This window comes from Odocoileus virginianus, chromosome 3, assembly GCF_023699985.2.
Source record: "Odocoileus virginianus isolate 20LAN1187 ecotype Illinois chromosome 3, Ovbor_1.2, whole genome shotgun sequence".
Taxonomy (NCBI): Eukaryota; Metazoa; Chordata; class Mammalia; order Artiodactyla; family Cervidae; genus Odocoileus; species Odocoileus virginianus.
In genome coordinates, this window is record NC_069676.1 from 36931352 (window position 1) to 36952741 (window position 21390).

The 21390-nt window shown below is 40.4% G+C and overlaps 2 protein-coding genes and 1 pseudogene across 2 annotated transcripts; 1 reads left to right on the forward strand and 2 right to left on the reverse strand.

Annotated features, from left to right (window-relative positions):
* Nucleotides 1–287: 287 nt before the first annotated feature.
* Nucleotides 288–1220, reverse strand: LOC110146150 (olfactory receptor 2M3-like). The gene has a single exon (XM_020906835.2). The coding sequence runs from the start codon at nt 1218–1220 to the stop codon at nt 288–290; it is 933 nt and encodes a 310-aa protein (XP_020762494.2).
* Nucleotides 1221–12825: 11605 nt separating this feature from the next.
* LOC110148186 (UAP56-interacting factor pseudogene) lies at nt 12826–18219 on the forward strand (annotated as a pseudogene).
* A 759-nt stretch (nt 18220–18978) lies between these two features.
* Nucleotides 18979–19911, reverse strand: LOC110148185 (olfactory receptor 2M3-like). Its single transcript, XM_020910096.2, has one exon. The coding sequence runs from the start codon at nt 19909–19911 to the stop codon at nt 18979–18981; it is 933 nt and encodes a 310-aa protein (XP_020765755.2).
* Between the last annotated feature and the right edge of the window lie 1479 nt (nt 19912–21390).

Here is a 21390-nt window from a genome sequence, read left to right on the forward strand (position 1 = left end):
AAGAAAGACTGTCTCTGGCAATTCTGGGGAAAAGGTAAAAATGTATTTATGAGCCTTCACTGCATGGAAATAGGAGTGTTCGTGGAGGAAAGACTTATTGTGAAACTGATAACTACCATGTTTCCTCGACATCTTCCATGCAAATGCTTTCAGATTACTCAGCTCATAGCCTCACCCCAGCCAGCCTGCAGGGGCTGATGAGTACAGGGGAGGATGTGCCACAAGAGAATCTGAGTTGCATAAGAAGGAGCAGAACAAGAAAGGAAGCCTCAGAAGGGTGGGCATGTTTACACTCTCCATGTCCCCAGGACCTTCTTAAAGGCCCTTATTACTTCCCTGTTCCTCAGGCTGTAAATGAGTGGGTTGAGCATTGGAGCAATGATGGTGTAGAAGGTGGAGATGGCTCTGTCTTCTGCTGCCGTCCTAGCAGAAGCTTTCTGCATGTAGTTAAATAGGCCACCCCCATAGTAAAGACCCACCACAGTCAGGTGCGAGGAGCAAGTAGTCAGAGCCTTCTGTTTCCCCTCAGTGGAGGGCATGTTAATCACAGCCATGAGGATCCGGGCATAGGAAGCCACAATGACCCCCAGGGGCAGCAGCATCATGACTACACAGCAAGCATAGATGAGGTCCTGAAAAAGCGAGGTGTCTGCACAGGAGAGCCGCAACAGGGTGGGGACCTCACAGAAGAAGTGGTCCACTTGGAGAGAGCCACAGTAGGGGAAGCTGAAGACCATGCCCACATAAATTACACTGTCAGTCACTCCAACCATCCAGGATGCAAAGGCCATCAGGCAGCAGGCCTTCCAGTTCATGAGCACAGGGTACCGCAGCGGGTGACAAACAGCCACATACCTGTCATAGGCCATGAGTGCCAGGAGGAAGCACTCAGCACTTCCTACCATGACCACTAAGAAGACCTGAGTGGCACAGCCACCCCGAGAGATGAACTTATTTCCCGAGAGGAAGTTGGCTGCCATCTTGGGCACCACTGTGCCCATCATGGTCAGGTCCATGATGGAGACCTGACTAAGAAAAAAGTACATGGGAGTGTGCAGGCGCCTGTCAGCTTGTATGAGCAGGAGGAAGAGGATGTTGCCAGTCAGAGAAGCAGCAGAGGCCAGAAGGACAAGGGAAAAAAGGAAGAAGTCAGATGGCGAGTAGCTGAACAGACCCAAAAGGATGAAATCTGACAGGGAGGTGTGGTTCCATACATCCATGGCCTTGAGCCTAAGAAAAAAATAAATGAGCAAACATAAGAACAAAATGACTGACCTGGCATCTCTGTTGTACAAGGAAAATAACCTCCTCTGGTTTCTTTTAAAGGACAGTGCTCAGCCCTCTGTCCTAGCCCCATCCTTTCCTCCTACAGTGAAAATCCATTTCCTCTCCACTGTCCTCAGGATGTGAGCCTCTTGAAAGACTAGGGAGCAGGCCCCCAGAGGGAGAAGGTCAGAGAATGCAAGGGAGACAGAGAAGGACTTTTAATTAGCAAGTGAATACCTAGAGATTTAGGGAAAGAGAATATAGATTTAAGAAGATATAGGGGAATAAAATTTGTCACCCCCAAATGTCACTTTGGCATTTGGATTATTTCAAGCTGAAAACAATCAAGACCTAAAAGACTAAAGAAGAAGCTTCAACCCTCCCCCTAAGTGCCTGAAAGACTTTAAGACTTGTCCCAGAATAGATGTATCATCAGAGAGATCTGCAAAGAACATGGATTTAGAGTGTATGTGTGGGGGAAACTGTGAGCAGGGTCTGCTCTGTCCCAGCGAGGCCCAGCAAACTTTTATTTTCCAAATTTTGGGTTTTCATCCCCATGTCCATCGTCTTCCTCCCATTTGAAGTCCCAAACTACAACCCTCAACATCCTATTTTGTCTTGAAAGCTGAAGATGGTATTTAAAATGAGGGTTTTAGCCCTTTTGGTGAGTTACTCAGGTTTCCTGAGTCTCTCTCAGGTATGCATGTTCTTAAACCTTTATTTGATTTTCTCCTGTGAATCTGTCTCATGTCAATTTAGTTCCTAGACCAGCCAGAAACTAGACAGGTGGAAGAAAATTTCTTCTTCTCTGATTTGGTGAAGTGAGTATTGGGGATAGAGAGAAAGAGAGAAGGATGTGGGAAAGGGGTGACAGCTGTAAATATAATTTATATTTATAAATTGAAAATAAAGGGATAGATTCCTATCCTCACTTTACTTAGCAATTACTTAGAAAATGTATACTTGTAAGCTCTTCATCTCTCTGAAACGTACGTAAACATTTTAAGAGTAAAATAAGAATGTTTTCCCAGGAACCTAGAACCCATTTCTTGGAAACATAATTGTCAAAAAAGATAGAGTCCTTACCTCCCAGGCTCTGCAGGCAGGCAGGACCCTAACTTCAGGAGGCACCTTGCTCCAAGCTGCAGAACTATCTCTTGTCATAACATGTAAGAAGTTGGCATTTCCTTTGGATGAAGACAACAAACACAGAGAGTCACACCAATTACCAGGTGAATCTAGAATGAACTCCACTTGACAAATGGTGCTGTCAGTTCCTCTTCCTTGAGGACTATTGTTGTTTATCTTGAGAGCATGCAAGTAATAAGTAGTCACTGCCTGGCTGTACAAAGGGTTACATATTCCTCTGTCTCTGCAACCTTTTAGCTAGAAGGCAATGGCACACCACTCCAGTACTCTTGCCTGGAAAATCGCATGGACGGAGGAGCCTGGTAGGTTGCAGTCCACGGGGTTGCTAAGAGTCGTACATGACTGAGTGACTTCACTTTCACGCATTGGAGAAGGAAATGGCAACCCACTCCAGTGTTCTTGCCTGGAGAATCCCAGGGACAGGGGAGCCTGGGGGGCTGCTCTCTATGGGGTCGCACAGAGTCAGACACGAATGAAGTGACTTAGCAGTAGCAGCAGCAGCTGATCACCTGTAACACACAGCAAATTCTGCTTTAATGTTTATTCAAAAATAAAACTGCTTTCTGGGCTTCCCTGATGGCTCAGTGGTAAAGAATCTTCCATCCCTAGCCTGGGAAGATCCCACATATTGCGGAGCAACTAAGTCCTTGTGCCACAACTATTGAGCCTGTGCTCTAGAGCCTGGGAACCACAACTACTGAATCCCACATGCCCTAGAGACCATGCTCCACAACCAAAGAAGCCACTGCTGTAAGAAGCCTGAGCACCTCAACGAGAGATTGTCCCCCACTTGCCGCAGCTACAACAAAGCCTGAGCAGCAACAAAGATCCAGCACAGCCAAAAACAAAATAAATAATTTTTTTAAAAAACCTGTTTTCTTTCTCTTCTACCCTTGTGGCTGGGTTTTAAGAGTGGGGAAGAGACTGACTTGGCTTTTAATTATATTTTACCAACACAGCAGGCACTGCAAGAGTTGTAACACAACAGTGTCATGTCAAATACACGTGAGAACCTCAGAAATGCCTCTGGAAGTATGGCAGCCCTTCACCCTGCTCCACTACTTGAACCGTGGGGTATGTGAGGGCAGGGACTTGGACATGACTGTCTGTCAGTTGTCCGTCAGTCTCCTTAGTGCCTAAACTCAGTTGACTCTAAACCGGTTAGAACCAATAACTGTTCTAAGAGTCAGTGACACTTACTGAATTTACCAAGGGAGAAATAGTCAGTGCCCACACCACAAGTGGTGGGTCTCCAGGGACGCATATTTGGAGTGTGCTGCTTCTGTCCTGTTTGATGTCACAATTGCAATTCAAGCATTCCCTCTAATAAAAACTGGAAAGAATGTCAAAGAGAGGCAAAGACTATCTAAACAGTTTCCATTAGGAAGATAATTATGAATAGAAAAGATAGGAAGACTGAGATTCCTAGAGTCCAGTGGTCATGACTGGGGTCATGCTTATGTCTGTCTCTAAGACATTAAAGAGAATGCTCTCAAAAATGTGCACATCTTGGTTCCACTGCAGGAATTGTGGGTACTGGGTCTGGATAGGGTCTCATCATATGATTTTTTGAAAGATCTGCAGGTAATTATAATGAAATACAGGTTTACACACTGGTATAGGTCAGTGTGCCTGCACAATGCCATTTTCATCTTAGCAGAGATGAGACAAATGTCTATAATCAGGAGATCATGGCAGGAGACAGGGAAATCCTACGACATAGTGAGTTACAGAGATATACCAGCCAAGAGAGCGAGAGAATAGCTCAAGGAGGTAGAGTCCTGATCAGCACAAGCAGGAACGAAGCATAGCCATGGATGCCAGCCTGATGGGGGCACACTTGAGGTAATGACACAACAGGTCTGTCATCCTAGTTTGGAACTGAGTCCAGAGACTGGAGAAGAGTAAGCAATGATAGCAATTTTGCTCAAGAAAACTAAGAATACCATCTTTCAAGTCTCTGACTTTGGCAACAAGGAGGTATCTTTGTATCCAGCCTGACAGTCTATAGACTGAAGTCTGAAGTCAGATCCACTTCTTCCCCTTCCCAGTCACCTTTAGTCCCTCATCTGTTTGGTCTTCCCTCACCCCCTTCAGTACGTACCAAACCCATTCAGATCCCCAGAGTTCACCTTCTACTCCACCCAGTGGAGTATACCAGAGATGGGTCAGACCTAAGAAGTATGCAAAGATCTAGTCCTCAGAACAATGCATGAGCAAGTTGTCATCTGAGAAAGACTCTTACACAGAGTCTCCTCCAACTCCACAGCTCTGACTAAAAATTTTACAATTAACCATCCAAGATATTCTTCTGCCTCTTACAAAATTGATGAGCTCATATCCCAGGTTTATACCTTCAGTTGGAGAGCAGATATCTTGGGAGACCGAACTCAGTACATAATGACCCAAGGGGATGGACAGAAACTCTACTTCAAGGAAGAAGCCAAAATGAATGAAATGGCTATAGGACAAAACTTATTCCCCGTAACCCTGGATCTGAAAAATACCCCAGAGTCCCACCTAAACAAAGGAAGGAGGCACACATGAGACATCCCTTGACACATCCACCTATGCTTCCCTCGGGGTTCTTTACCCTCACATCACCCATAGGGGCTGGGAGAGAATGTGATCACCAAAGAATATCAAAGCAAATGTCTAGCTCCATTCTGAGAATTTAATCATGAATGATGAGAAGTAGAGCTTAGTCAGTTCTGCAAATCTTATATTCAACTGATGTCCTATAATTTTTCTACTCAATTATTGGTTTTTCATTAAACAAATAATTATTGAACATGGTGGATTTAAATGAGGACCAGCCAAATGAGAAAAGTAAAAGCTACTTATTCAGAGTTTGGTACAGCAAGGAAATCAGTCCTGATCACTTGCATTTTGGCAGACTCTATGGCAGGCACTCTACCTTTCTGAGTTCTTCACTGACTTTTGTAATAAAAGACCAAGAAAAAAAAGAAACAGACAAGAAAAAAAAATTTATTACCATGAATATATGCAGATCTTCTCAGGTGGTGCAGTGGTAAAGAACTTGCCTGCTAATGTAGGAGAGGTGTGGGTTCAGTCCCAGGGTTGGGAAGATCTGCAGGAGGGCATGGCAACCCACTCCAATATTCTTGCCTGAGAAGTCCATGGACAGAGGAGCCTGGAGAGCTACAGTCCATGGGGTCATAAAGAGTTGGACATAACTAAGCATACATGTATGCATAACTAATGTATAAACATAGGAGATAACCCAGGAAAGTGCATAACTCTGAGATGACTTAGCATTCAGGCTTAAACACTATCTTAATTGCAAAAGGGGAGAAGGGATATAGGCCAATTAAGGGAAAATACATGATTTTTAGGAAAGATAAATGGGACTTAGAAGGGTAGACAGGAGATATAGATAGTTTCTGACAAAGTTCATCTGGATGTGGTGTCACTTCTAGTCTCTTTTCCCATGATGAGAGTAACTTTTTCATTTGTGTTAAAAGTCCTGGGGAAGGGATTAATGACAACTACACTTGTTTTGGAGGATATGTTTATAGACCCACAATAGGAGTTCGGAGAAGGCTTCTTCCTACCTTCACTGTGTTTCAAGTTCCCTTCACTCAAAATAATCATTACAGAAAAGTGGAATATTTGGGAGTATCATATTATCTTCCCCTCTAAGACAAATAGTAGACAGAGAAATAACTAACAGAAGAAAGAAAGATCTTCCTGGATTGTCACCTACCAGCATGGAATTCTCCAGGCAAGAATATGAATGGTCTCCGTATTCATAAATTTGGACTATGAACCAAAGCTCAGAAATAGTATGGCAGCAATGTTAAATTTCCTACTAATTGGCAGAAGGGATGGAGCCAGAAAACAGAGTGCTCTCAATCATGGGTTTGCCAGTGTCTTGATAGAGAAAATTGTAAATTTGTTATATTATACCTGAATTGATACATCATTAAATCAGACAGTAAACTGTGGAAGATGCATATTGTAAATATTACAACAGCCACTTAAAACTAAAAATGAAAGAAAGTGGTATACCTAAAAGGTGAGGGGAAAAAATGGAATGCCAATTTTGAATAATCCAAAAGAATGTCAATAGGAGAAATCATTTTTGTAAATGAATAGCAGATGATAGAAGTGGAAAACAAGGAGAAAGATGTTAGATTTAAATTCAACCAGAGCAATGACTACAATAAATATAAATGAACTAAACATTTCAATGGAAATGGATATTTAGCCAGAGGTTTAAAAAATAAAAAGAGCCTATGATACGGTACTTTTTATAAGCAACTCACTTTACAACTAAAGAATAGATAAGAAAGTGAAAGAATAGAGAAAGATATACCTTACAAACAATAATCATGAGAAACCTGGTGAAATTATATTAACATCATGAAGGCATGAGAAAAGGAAATTAGCAGTAACAAAAATATTCATCTCATAATTATATACAATTAATTGTAATTACAGGTGTTGATCAAAAAGATCTACATAATTTACTCCCACAACACCTAGGTGTTAGTACAGGCTAAGTGGAGAAACTGTATTTCCATACCCACCTGTCACTAATGAGGTAGTAACCCCCCTTTTATCAAGTGGAACACTCTTAGAGGAGACCTACAAAAATAAAGCCTGAAAACCACAGCCTTATAATACCACAAATGTCCAAGTTATGATCAAATATCATTCATGATATCAAAAATCCAGGAAAAACTCGAACTAAATGAAAAGACAACAGATGCCAAAATTGAAATGATGAATATGTCAAAATGCATGAAAGATCTTAAAGCAATTATTATAAAAATGCCTCCATAGGCAATGAAAATACATTCAAGACAAATGAAAAAAAGATCTCAACAAAGAAATAGAAGATAAAATGAAAAACAAATGAAAAATGTTAGAACTCAAAGTAAAATATCTGAAATTTAAAACCCAGTGGTTGTACTAAAGAACAAAAAGGAGAAGACAAAGAAAAGAATCAGTGAATTTGAAGATAATATAAGAAGAAGTACCTAATGTGAACAATATAAAGAAGATTGACTAAGAAAAGAGGAACAGAGCCTCAGGACATGTCTGCACTATAACGAAAGATCTAGCAATCAAGTGATCAAAGTTCCAGGAAGTAAATGAAAGAGAGTAGAGCTGAAAAAGTATGCAAAGGAAATAATGGCCGAAAACTCACAACATGTGGCAAAGAAATAAATGAATAACCAAGAGCTTTAAGAAGTTGCAAAAACCTCTAACAAGATAAACCCAAAGCAATCCAAGAAATGACATCATAGCCAGACTTCTGAAAATTAAACAAAATGAAAATTAAAGTAGTGAGTGAGAAAGGACATATTACATACAGTGGAACAAATCTTTTGACAGCAGATTTCTTATAGTAAACAGTAATGGACAGAAGGAAGAGACACAACAGTATTTAAGTCCTAAAAGAAAAGAATTGTCATTTGATATCTTATGAAAATATATTTTAGTAAAGAAAAGGAAATGAAATAATTTAAGAAAACTAAGAGAATCTGTTGGGAGGAAATCTACTCTAAAAAAATGACTTAAAGAATTTTTCTAAACAGAATACAAATGATAAAATAAGGATTCTTGGAGAAAATAAAGAAAAAAAATATGAGAAATATTTTAGTTTTCTAAATTATGTTTGAAAGATGAATAAAAATATTACTTTGTCTAATGTGGTTCTCAATAAATATAGGAAATACTTTAGAAAATTAAAAATGTATTGGATAAAGGGACATAAAGGGAAGTAAATTTTCTAATTTACTCCTATGGATAAAATGTTAATATTGGTAGATTTTGAAAAGCTATGTGTATAGTTCAATACATAGAGGAGTTGCTAAAAAAAAAAAGGTATGCAAAGAACTACAATAAAAAACACTTAAGGTAAAGAAGGATGAAATACTATAAGAAAAGACTCATCAATATGCTGCTTATAAGAGACTAACTTCTGAAGTAAGGGCACACAGACTGAAATTCAAGTGATGGAAAAGGATAGTCTATGCAAACCAAAACAAATAAAGAAGCTATGGAGCTACTTACATTGGACAAATACCCTTTAAAATGAGGACTATATTAAGAGACAAAGAAGGCCATTACATAATGGAAAGGGGGTTTCTAACAAGAGAACATAACATTTGAAAATATTTATACCTAGAAAGTAGGAGCATCCAAACACATAAACCAAATATTATAGATCTAAAGGGAGAAATAGAAAGCCATACAACAATAGTAAGGGACTTTCATATCCCACTTACAGAAATGGATAGCTCATTCAGACAGAAAATCAACACGGAAATATAGCTTTAAATAAAACCTTAGATCAGGTGGACTAAATGAATTCAGAAGAATTTATGCAAAAAGTAACAATATGCATGTTCTTCTCAAATGCCCCTAGAATATTGCTCAGGATAGATCATACATTAAGCCATAAAAAAGTCTCAAAGTTAACAAGATGAAATCATATTAGGTACCTTTCCAACCACAATGGTATGAAACTCGAAATTTATTACAATAAGAAAACTGAAAAACATAACAAAACAAAAACCTCACAGATTTGTGGTCTTGAACAAAATGCTACTGAACAACCAATGGATCAAAGAACAAATCAAAAGAAGCATTAAAAATACCTTGAGACAAAAATTAAAAGGGGACATTCAATACACTGAAATTCATGAGATGCAACAAAATGAATTCTAAGAGGAAAGTTCATAGCAATAAACACCAACATTAAAAGAAACCAGAAAAAAAATCTCAAATAAACAATTGCACTTTACAACTCAAGGAAGGAAAAAGAACAAAGGAGCCAAAATACATTAGAGAAGAAAAGATGACAATCAAAGCAGAAATAAACAATATAGATATAGAAAAGACCAATGACACTATGAACCAGTTTTATAAAAAAATGAATTAAATTGAAAAAACTTAACCCAGACTGGAATGCAAAGTTAAGTGGGCCTTAGGAAGCATCACTGCGAACAAAGCTAGTGGAGGTGATGGAATTCCAGTGGAGCTATTTCAAATCCTAAAAGATGATACTGTGAAAGTGCTGCACTCAATATGCCAGCAAATTTGGAAAGCTCAGCAGTAGCCACAGGACCAGAAAAGGTCAGTTTTCATTCCAATCCTTAATAAAGGCAATGGCAAAGAATGTTCAAACTACCACACAATTGCACTCATCTCACACGCTAGCAAAGTAATGCTCAAAATTCTCCAAGCCAGGCTTCAATTGTATGTGAACCGAGAATTTCCAGATGTTCAAGTTGGATTTTTTATTTTGCACTGGTCACAGCAAACACCCTCTTCCAACAACACAAGAGAAGACTCTACACATGGACATCTCCAGATGGTCGACACTGAAATCACATTGATTATATTCTTTGCAGCCAAAGATGGAGAAGCTCTATACAGTCAGCGAAAACAAGACCGGGAACTGACTGTGGCTCAGGATCATGAACTCATTGCCAAATTCAGGATGAAACTGAAGAAAGTGGAGAAAACCACTAGACCATTCAGGTATGACCTAAATCAAATCCCTTATGACTATACAGTGAAAGTGAGAAATAGATTTAAGGGACTAGATCTGATAGACAGAGTGCCTGATGAACTAAGGATGGAGGTTCGTGACATTGTACAGGAGACAGGAATCAAGACCATCCCCAAGAAAAAGAAATGCAAAAAAGCAAAATGGCTGTTTGAGAAGGCCTTACAAATAGCTGTGAAAAGAAGGGAAGCAAAAAGCAAAGGAGGAAAGGAAATATATTCCCATTTAAATAGAGAGTTCCAAAGAATAGCAAGGAGAGATAAGAAAGCCTTCCTCAGCAATCAATGCAAAAAAAGAGAGGAAAACAACAGAATGGGAAAGACTAGAGATCTCTTCAATAAAATTAGAGATACCAAGTGAACATTTTATGCAAATATGGGCTCAATGATGGATGGAAATGGCAGGGATCTAACAGAAGCAGAAAATATTAAGAAGAGGTGGCAAGAATACACAGAACTGTACAAAAAAGGTCTTCACGACCTAGATAATCACGATGGTGTGATCACTCACTTAAAGCCAGACATCATGGAAGTCAAGTGGGCCTTAGAAAGCATCACTACGAACAAAGCTAGTGGGGGTGATGAAATTCCAGTTGAGCTATTTCAGATCGTGAAAGATGATGATATGAAAGTGCTGCACTCAGTATGCCAGCAAATCTAGAAAACTCACCAGTGGCCATAGGACTGGAAAAGGTCAGTTTTCATTCCAATCCCAAAGAAAGGCAATGCCAAAGAGTGTTCTAGCTACTGCACAATTGCTCTCGTCTCACACGCCAGTAAAGTAATGCTCAAAATTCTCCAAGCCTGGTTTCAGCAATACATGAACCATCAACTTCCAGATGTTCAAGCTGGTTTTAGAAAAGGCAGAGGAACCAGAGATTAAATTGCCAACATCCACTGGATCATCAAAAGAGCAAGAGAGTTCCAGAAAAACATCTAGTTCTGCTTTATTGACTATGCCAAAGCCTTTGACTGTGTGGATCACAATAAACTGTGGAAAATTCTGAAAGAGATGGGAATACCAGACCATCTGACCTGCCTCTTGAGAAACCTGTATGCAGATCAGGAAGCAACAGTTAGAACTGGACAGGGAACAACAGCCTGGTTCCATATAGGAAAAGGAGTACATCAAGGTTGTATATTGTCACCCTGCTTATTTAACTTCTATGCAGAGTACATCATGAGAAATGCTGGGCTGGAGTAAGCACAATCTGGAATCAAGATTGCTGGGAGAAATATCAATAACCTCAGATATGCAGATGATACCACCTTTATGGCAGAAAGTGAAGAAGACTAAAGAGCCTCTTGATGAAAGTGAAAGAGGAGAGTGAAAAGTTTGGCTTAAAACTCAACATTCAGAAAACTAACATCATAGCATCCAGTCCCATCACTTCATGGCAAACAGGTGGGGAAATAGTGGAAACAGTGGCTGACTTTATTTTTCTGGGCTCCAAAATCACTGTGGATGCTGATTGCAGCCTTGAAATTAAAAGATGCTTGCTCCTTGGAAGGAAAGTTATGACCAACCTAGACAGCATATTAAAAAGCAGAGACATTACTTTGCTAACAAAGGTCCATCTAGTCAAGGCTATGGTTTTTCCAGTAGTCATGTATGGATGTGAGAGTTGGACTATAAAGAAAGCTGAGTGCAGAAGTATTGATGCTTTTGAACTGTGGTGTTGGAGAAGACTCTTGAGAGTCCCTTGGACTGGAAGGAGATCCAACCAGTCCATCCTAAAGGAGATCAGTCCTGATTATTCATTGGAAGTACTGATGTTGAAGCTGAAACTCCAATACTTTGGTCACCTGATGCGAAGAACTGACTCATTGAAAAAGACCCTGATGCTGGGAAAGATTGAGGGCAGGAGGAGAATGGGACGACAGAGGATGAGATGGTTGGATGGCATCACCCATTCGATGGACGTGGGTTTGGGTGGACTCCAGGAGTTGGTGATGGACAGGGAGGCCTGGCGTGCTGCCGTTCATAGGGTTGCAAAGAGTCAGACACGACTGAGTGACTGAACTGAACTGAATTGAACTGAAGCTGGACTTAAAAAAGGCAGAGGAACCAGAGGTCAAATTGCCAATATCTGTTCAGATCAGTTCAGTTGCTCAGTCGTGTCCGACTCTTTGCGACCCCATGGACTGCAGCCTACCAGGCTCCTCCGTCCATGAGATTTCCCAGGTAAGAGTACTGAAGTGGGTTGCCATTGCCTTCTCCAAAATGACACTACAGAAATATAAAGGATCTTACAAGACTGCTATAGACAATTAAATACCAACTAATTTGACAACCTAGAAGAAATGAATAAATCCTAAGGAACATACGACATAACCAAGATGAAAACATGAAGAAATAGAAAATCTGAACAGACTCCTTGGTAGTAAGATTGAATCCATAATTTAAAATCTTTGAGCAGCGCCACCTCCCCTGCCGCCAGCAGACAGTCTTGGGGTGAGGACTCCGTCAGTATGCGTGCGTGCTCCCACAGTGCGGATAGTCTGCTTGAGTGAGTGGGTGGTGGCAGGCCTCAGCCTCCGGCCTTCTCTGACTGTTCCAGCTCTAAGTCTCCAGCCATGAATGCTGCTGCAGCAGCTATGTTGCTTCAGTCATGTCCGACTCTGTGCGACCCCATAGACGGCAGCCCACCAGGCTCCCCCGTCCCTGGGATTCTCCAGGCAAGAACACTGGAGTGGGTTGCCATTTCCTTCTCCAATGCATGAAAGTGAAAAGTGAAAGGGAAGTCGCTCAGTCATGTCTGACTCTTAGCGACCCCATGGACTGCAGCCCACCAGGCTCCTCTGCCCTCTTGCCTGGGATTTTCCAGGCAAGAATAGTGAAGTGGGGTTCCGTTGCTTTCTCCCATGAAGCGGTTTAGTACCCAGTTAATAGGAGCCACAGCGCCACCAAAAGCCTGCAGCAATGAAAACCTGAACGGAATTGATATGTCATAGGATGATACCATCAAATTGAATCTAAGGGAAGGAAAGAGGCAGAATTTCCTGAGATTAAATAGAAGACTTCAGCAAAGTGGTGCTAAGCAATTCAGAATGAGAGTAAGATGGGTTATTCAACAGAATTCTGGTTTTGGTAAGAATAGTCTGAGCCGTAGAAGAGTGATGCCTGGGAAAAGATGTCATTATGGAGTTATCACTGGCCTTGCATCTAGGAAAGCAACTGGAATTCGAAAATGAATTAGTCCTATGAATTGACCACCTCTAAGTGACATGAATATAGAACGATATTTTCCAACATTAAAAATTAAATGTTAATTTTTAATTAAAATTAAAAATTAATCTGAGATTAAATGATGTGCAGGGATAACCAGTTGCAGCTTTCAGGAGACCTACCCAGATAAATAGAAAAATTACATTCCAGCCAGTTTTACCAGGAGTGGAAATGAATTAAGTCATCAGAAAGACACTCATAAGGGAGCTTTTCTTTTCAGAAGAGGCCTGAAGGTTCAGGCCCAGTTGAATTCAGAACAACTGCTAGACGATGTAATAGCAAAGAGAACTCGTCAACAGAGAACTTCTACCACAAATGGAGGAATTTTGACTGTATCCATTGATAATCCAGGAGCAGGGCAGTGCCCAGTAACTAAGAAACCATGATCAACTTATACTGCTGTGCCCTCATTCTTGACAAAACGAGATCAATCTGATGTAAAGAAAGTTCCTAAAGGTGTCCCCCTACAATTTGAAATAAACAGTGTTGGAAAACAGACGGGGATGACTTTGAATGAGCTGTTTAGGATCTTGAAGGAACAGGCTCTACTACAAAGCCACAGTCATCAAGACAGTATGGTACTGGCACAAAGACAGAAATATAGATCAATGGAACAGAATAGAAAGCCCAGAGATAAACCCATGTACCTATGGACACCTTATCTTCGACAAAGGAGGCAAGGATATACAATGGAAAAATGACAACCTCTTTAACAAGTGGTGCTGGGAAAACTGGTCAACCACTTGTAAAAGAATGAAACTAGAACACTTTCTAACACCATACACAAAAATAAACTCAAAATGGATTAAAGATCTAAATGTAAGACCAGAAACTATAAAACTCCTAGAGGAGAACATAGGCAAAACCCTCTCCGACATAAATCACAGCCGGATCCTCTATGACCCACCTCCAAGAATATTGGAAATAAAAGCAAAAATAAACAAGTGGGACCTAATGAAACTTAAAAGCTTTTGCACAACAAAGGAAACTATAAGCAAGGTGAAAAGACAGCCTTTAGAATGGGAGAAAATAATAGCAAATGAAGCAACAGACAAAGGAGTAATCTCAAAAATATACGAGCAGCTCCTGCAGCTCAATCCAGAAAAATAAATGACCCAATCAAAAGGGCCAAAGAACTAAACAGACCTTTTTCCAAAGAAGACATACAGATGGCTAACAAACACATGAAAAGATGCTCAACATCACTCATTATCAGAGAAATGCAAATCAAAACCATAATGAGGTACCATTACACGCCAGTCAGGATGGCTGCTATCCAAAAGTCTACAAGCAATAAATGCTGGAGAGGGTGTGGAGAAAAGGGAAGCCTCTTACACTATTGGTGGGAATGCAAACTAGTACAGCCACTATGGAGAACAGTGTGGAGATTCCTTAAAAAACTGGAAATAGAACTGCCATATGACCCAGCAATCCCACTCCTGGGCATACACACCGAGGAAACCAGATCTGAAAGAGATATGTGCACCCCAATGTTCATCGCAGCACTGTTTATAATAGCCAGGACATGGAAGCAACCTAGATGCTCATCAGCAGATGAATGGATAAAGAAACTATGGTACATATACACTATGGAATATTACTGAGCCATTAAAAAGAATTCATTTGAATCAGTTCTAATGAGATGGATGAAACTGGAGTCCTTTATACAGATTGAAGTAAGCCAGAAAGGTAAAGACCAATACAGTATACTAATGCATATATAGGGAATTTTAAAAGATGGTAACAATAACCCTATATGCAAAACAGAAAAAGAGACACAGATGTACAGAATAGACTTTGGGACTCTGTGGGAGAAGGCGAGGGTGGGATGTTCTGAGAGAACAGCATTGAAACAAGTATACTATCAAGGTTGAAACTGATCACCAGCCCAGGTTGGATGCATGAGACAAGTGCTCAGGGCTGGTGCATTGGGAAGACCCAGAGGGATGGGATGGGGAGGGAGGCGGGAGGAGGGATCGGGATGGGGAACACTTAAATCCATGGCTGATTCATGTCAATGTATGGCAAAAACCACTACAATATTGTAAAGTAATTAACCTCCAAGTAATAAAAATAAATGAAAAAAATAAAAAAATAAATTCAATACTTGTAAATTTAAAGTATTAAAAAAATAAAAGAATTTATCAACAAAATGAAAGGACAACCTGATGAAAGGGAAGAATATCTGAAAATCACATACTGGATAAGGGATTAATATCCAAATTATATAAGGAATTCACACAACTCAATAGTAATAACACCTTAACAGACCAATTAAAGTATAGGCGGAAAGATATGAAGAGATATTATTCCAAAGAAGATACAGAGATGGCAACCAGCACATTCTTAATATCACTAATCGTCAGGGAAATGCAAATCAAAATCAACTCACATCTGTTGATATGGCTGTTAAAAAAGAAAAAAGAAGCGTTGGCAAGGATCTAGAGAAAAGGGAACACTTGTGCACTGTTAATGGAAGTGTAGATTGATATAGCCACTATGAAAAACGGTATGGAGATTCCTCAAAAAATTTAAAGTAGAGTGACTTTATGATCCAATAATTCTACATTTAGGTATTTATCCAAAGAAAATGAAAACACTAACTCAAAAAGATATCTAACCCCCCTGCTCATTGCAACATTACTTGTGACGGCCAAGATGTGAAAACAACCTAGTAGCTCATTATTGGATAAATGGATAAAGAAAATGTGAAATGTACACACACACACTTAAATGTTATTCTGCTATAAAAAAGAGAAAATCTTGTCATGTATGAGAACATGGATGGACCTTGAGGACATTATGATAAATGAAATGAGTCAGATGGTGAATGACAAATACTTTATTATCTCATTTATATATGCAATCTAAAAAAGTACAAAATCAAATTGATAGATACAGTGTATGGATTGGTGGTTGCCAGAGGTGAAAGTTGAAGTGCTGGAAAAATGGATGAAGAGGGTCAAAATGTACAGCCTTTCAACTATTAAATAAATATGTCTTGGGATGTAAGGTACAGCATGGTTAACATTGACTATAGTCAATTATATTATACCATATTGCATATTTGAAAGTTGTTAAGAGAGTAGATCTTAAAGTTCTTATCAGGGGGAAAATTTTTTGTAATTACATGATTTCCTATGTTAACTATGATTATTGTGGTGATTATTTTGCAATAAACACAAATATCAGATCCCTATGTTGTACACCTGAAACTAATATAATGTGCTAATGCCATTTATATTGCTAAAAAAATGAAATACGAAAAACATTTTCCAAAACAAAAAAAACCTCTAAATTTTATTTTAAGTATATCATATTCAAATTGCAAAAAATCAAAGATAAAGAGATAATGGAGTTCTGAATTCTACTTGAAAAAAGAAGGAAATAAAATGGGGAAAGGAAAGCACCAAAGTTCATACCACTCCTTTTGTTCTGATCATCAGTTCTCTTCCACAAAGACAGAAATCACAGCAGGCCATTCCGACAGTTCTACTGTAAGCTAGAAAGTTCTTTTGGCTTGACCTTCAAAATGTACCAAGACTAACTATACTCAACTATACTCAACTCAGCATATGTTATATGCTGTAACAACCTATAATGGAAAAGTGTCTGAAAAAGAATGTATATAAATGTAGATATAGATAGATAGATAGATATACTTTTCTGAGTCACATTGCTGTATATATGAAACTAATACCACATTGTAAATTAACCATACTTCAATTTTTTAAAAAAGATGAAAAAAAAGTACCCAGAACCTGCTCACTTCTGCTACAGTCTGCATTTTTTCCCATTGTGATGCCAGTGTCATCATTTCTCACTTGAATTACTATAGGATTTTTGAGTGAATCATACAGAGAGCCAGGTTGATTCTCTTTTTTCTAATGGAGGGGGCAGATCATAACTCCTCCTTACTCAAAATTCTATCTCTTCACATAGCCTATCAAACCTTACGAGATGTGGGCCCTGTTTTCTAGCCAGCTTTCCCTTAGCCTGTCCCTGGCTTGCTTTGCTCTAGAACACTGTCCTCAGCCTTTGCTCAGTCATCCCTTCTGCCTAGAACATTTTGTATCAGTAGCCAGACCCTAAACTCTTCCAGGGCTGAGCTATGCTCTTTCCTTCACCACTGTGTGTGCATTCCACCCGCTTGGTTGCCGAAACTCCACAGGCTCTAAGGATATGAGTGCAAGTCTCTTGGAAGCAGTATGATTGAAAAGAGATTTTAGGTCCAGTGTGTTCAGGGAGATATTTGTAGATGACTCAAGAGATTATTTCCCAAATCCCTCCAGAGCTCTTGAACTAAAAACCTGATAGAAGCCAGTTTCTGCCAGGGTTTTATCCTCACACCTCATTTTTCTCCCAACTGAGTTAGGAGACAGATGGGCCCAGGGATTGAGCTGCGGGAGTTTGTCAAACTGGAATTTTATTTTTCTTAGACACTCCAAGCACAAAGTTAATGGCAGGACCTGAACTGTGCTGGAGTAAAGAGATAAGAGGACCACATCTCTCATTCCTGAGGTCAAGGAAGTCTCCTCAACTACACATGTGCAAAAAGACTCCGAAGGAAGGAGGCATCATCCCATAATATGTGTTGTCATACTCCTTTGCATTGGAATCCAGCTTAGCAAAAAGATGCACATGAATATCAGGGAGGGTCCTAAGGAAGTTCAGATGTGGAAAAAAGAAGTGAGATATTTGGCCAGAGGAGAACAAAGACCCAGAAGAATTGCTCCTAGATAAATGATTAGTCACCTCTTTACTGTGCTCCTCCTCATTAGGGAAGATGCCCATACCCTTTCTCTCCAGGTATGTATTTCTGCCTTGCCTCTGTCTTAAATATGTAAACTACTTCTCTCTGTGCTCCCCCACATATGTTGTGCTAATAATAATACACTTTGTACTTGTTTTTACAGTTTTTCCCTCCATGAAATATTCTTGCTTTCAAATAGGTCAAGATCCAGAGCAACTTTGCTTCTAGCCTCTCTACCCCGGTGGATGAGTATCTAGGATTTCTAGTTTTCATCTAGACTACTTAGGTTCAATTCCTGGGCAGGGAACTAAGGTCCTGCTTCAGAATTGCTAATTGCCACCTCTCTGAGATCATAACCTTGGTGTTGATGATAAAGAATCAACCTGCCCCCATCCCTCAAATGGAACGACACTCTTGTAATCTTTTTACCTTTCACGGTGTTATTCTTAGAGGAAGACTATGAAGAAGTTCTAGTCTTTACACACTGATTCTTATAGTTAATGTACAATTTCAAGAAGGCACGAGTCTCTCTCCATTGTTTAATAACAAAAGAAACAAGTCGGACTTACTTTATTGGTGCATATGATAATATGAAGCCCAGAGAATGGAGTAACCTTGTCCAAGGTCACACAGTTCCTACAAGTCAGACTCTACCTCTGACCTTTGCATCACATTTCAGTGAGCAATGAGCTCTGAATTCGTTCTCCTTCCTCACTTTTAACATGAGTTCAGAAGAAAGACTGTCCCTAGCAATTCTGGGGAAATGGTAAGTAATAAATATCTATGGGTTTTCATAAGATGAAAATAGAGGTGATCATGGAGGAAAGATTCATTGTGAAACTAATTACTACTATCTGTTTCCTTGACATCTTCCATTCAGTCCTTTCAGACTGCTCAGCTCATAGCTTCACCTGAGCCAGGCAGAGAGTTCAATTTGTTCAGAGGAGGAAAACGAGCCACGAAAGAATCTGAGCGTATAGAGGAAGGAGAAGAACAAGAGAGGAAGCCCCAGAAGGGTGGGCACCGTCTACACTCTCTATCTCCCCTGCATCTCCCACATCTTCTTCAAAGCCCTCATTACCTCCTTGTTCCTCAGGCTGTAAATGAGTGGGTTGAGCATTGGCGTGAGGATGGTATAGAAGATGGAGGTGGCTCGGTCTCCCACTGGTGTCCTAGCAGAGGCTCTCTGCATGTAGCTAAATATGGCTCCCCCGTAGTAAAGACCCACCACAGCCAGGTGGGAGGAGCAAGTGGTCAGAGCCTTCTGTTTCCCCTCAGTGGAGGGCATGTTAATCACAGCCATGAGGATCCGGGCATAGGAAGCCACAATGACCCCCAGGGGCAGCAGCAGCATGATCACGCAGCAAGCATAGATGAGGTCCTCAAAGAAGGATGTGTCTGCACAAGAGAGACGCAGCACAGCGGGCACCTCACAGAAGAAGTGGTCTACCTGGAGAGAGCCACAGTAGGGGAAGCTGAAGACCATCCCTACATCAATCACACTGTCAGCCACTCCACCCATCCAGGATGCCAAGGACATCAGACAGCAGGCCTTCCAGTTCATGAGCACAGGGTACCGCAGCGGGTGACAAACAGCCACATACCTGTCATAGGCCATGACTGCCAGGAGGAAGCACTCAGCTCCTCCTACCATGACCACTAAGAAGACCTGAGTGGCACACCCACCCCGAGAGATGAACTTACTCCCCGAGAGGAAGTTGGCTGCCATCTTGGGCACCACTGTGCCCATTATGGTCAGGTCCATGATGGAGAGCTGGCTGAGAAAAAAGTACATAGGAGTGTGCAGGCGCCTGTCAGCCTGGGTGAGCAGGAGCAAGAGGATGTTGCCTGCCAGGGCTGTAGCAGAGGCCAGAAGGACAAGGGAAAATAGGAAGAAGTTATATGGTGAGTAGCTGAACAGACCCAAAAGGATAAAGTCTGATAGCGAGGTGTGGTTCCAGATGTCCATGGCCTTGACCCTGAGGGAAAAATAAATGAGTAAACATCAAACAAAACAACTTACCTGGCATCTCCATCATACACGTAAACTGTCTCCTGTTTCTTCTAGAGGACAGGGCCCAGCCCTCTGTCTTATCCCTGTCCTTTCCCTCTGCAGTGCATTCCTTTTCCTCTCATTTGTCCTCAGTGGCTACCAAACAAGATTTGATCCTTATTTCTCTTGAAAACCAGTTAGTACACCCCCAGAGAAAGGGGCCTAAATAATGCAAAGGGAGAAAGAGAAGGGGTTTTAGGGTAAATAGCTATAGGTTTAGGAAAAGTGGATATAGATTTAAGATTATGAGAGTATTGGAGTTTTCAATACAGAGTAGAAGGAGGAAAAGTGTATAACAGATGTAAGAATAAATGCTGTTAAAAATATAAGGCTTTAATTCTCCCTTCGTCCAATTTCTTAGAGCATTTACTTTAGAGAAATTTGTTATTTGACTCTGAAATGTACACAAACATTTTATTTTTTTTTTACACAAACATTTTAAAAGTGAAATAACCTTCTAGCCAGCTTTCAGACCCAGCAGTGTCTTTCTCAAAAACTTGAGCCTCCAATCAAAATAAATTAATTAATTAAAAAAAACTTGAGATCCATATCTTTTCAATGCAATCATCCAGGAAGATAGAGTCCCTACTTCCCCAGCTCGGTAGGAGTGCAGGAGTCTATAACTTTAGCAAGCACCTTGCTCCAAGTTGCAGAATTCTCTCTTGTCGTAGAATGAGAGTTTATTTTCCTTTGAATAAAGCCATTTAACCAACACAGTCACTCCAATTACCAGGTGAATCTAGAATGAACTCTGTGTGCCAAATGGGGCTGTCGAGTCTCTTATTTGAGAACTGGTTATTGTTTATCCTGAGAGCAGAATGTAATAGATTATCCTTGCCTGGATATAGAAAAGAATGATATTCCTTCTGTCTTTGCATTCACTTAGCAGATCACCTATAATGCACATCACATTCTGATTTAATGTTTACTCAAAAATAAATCTGTTTTCTTTTTCTTATACCTTTTTGGAGAGGTTTTCAGAATAGGAAGGAGATTTTGTTTTTGTTATATTTTTAGAGTCAGAAAATTGTGGCAGTGGGGAGAGAAATCCCAGGACATAGTGAATTACACAAACATGCCAGCCCCTGGTGGCTCACATGATAAAGAATTTGCCTGCAATGCAGGAGACCTGGGTTTGAACCCCGGTTCAGGAAGATCTCCTGGATGAGGGCATGGCAACCCACTCCAGTATTCTTGCCTGGAGAATCCCTATGGACAGAGAAGCCTGGCAGGCTACAGTCCATGGGGTCACAGAGTGGGAGATGACTGAGCACCTAAGCACAGCCAGCCAAGGGAGCCAGTGTATAGCTCGGGTAGGTAGATTCCATGATCAGCACAGGCAGGAACGCTGCAGTGATGCAGACACATGTGTGGCAGAGGCACAATAGATCTGTC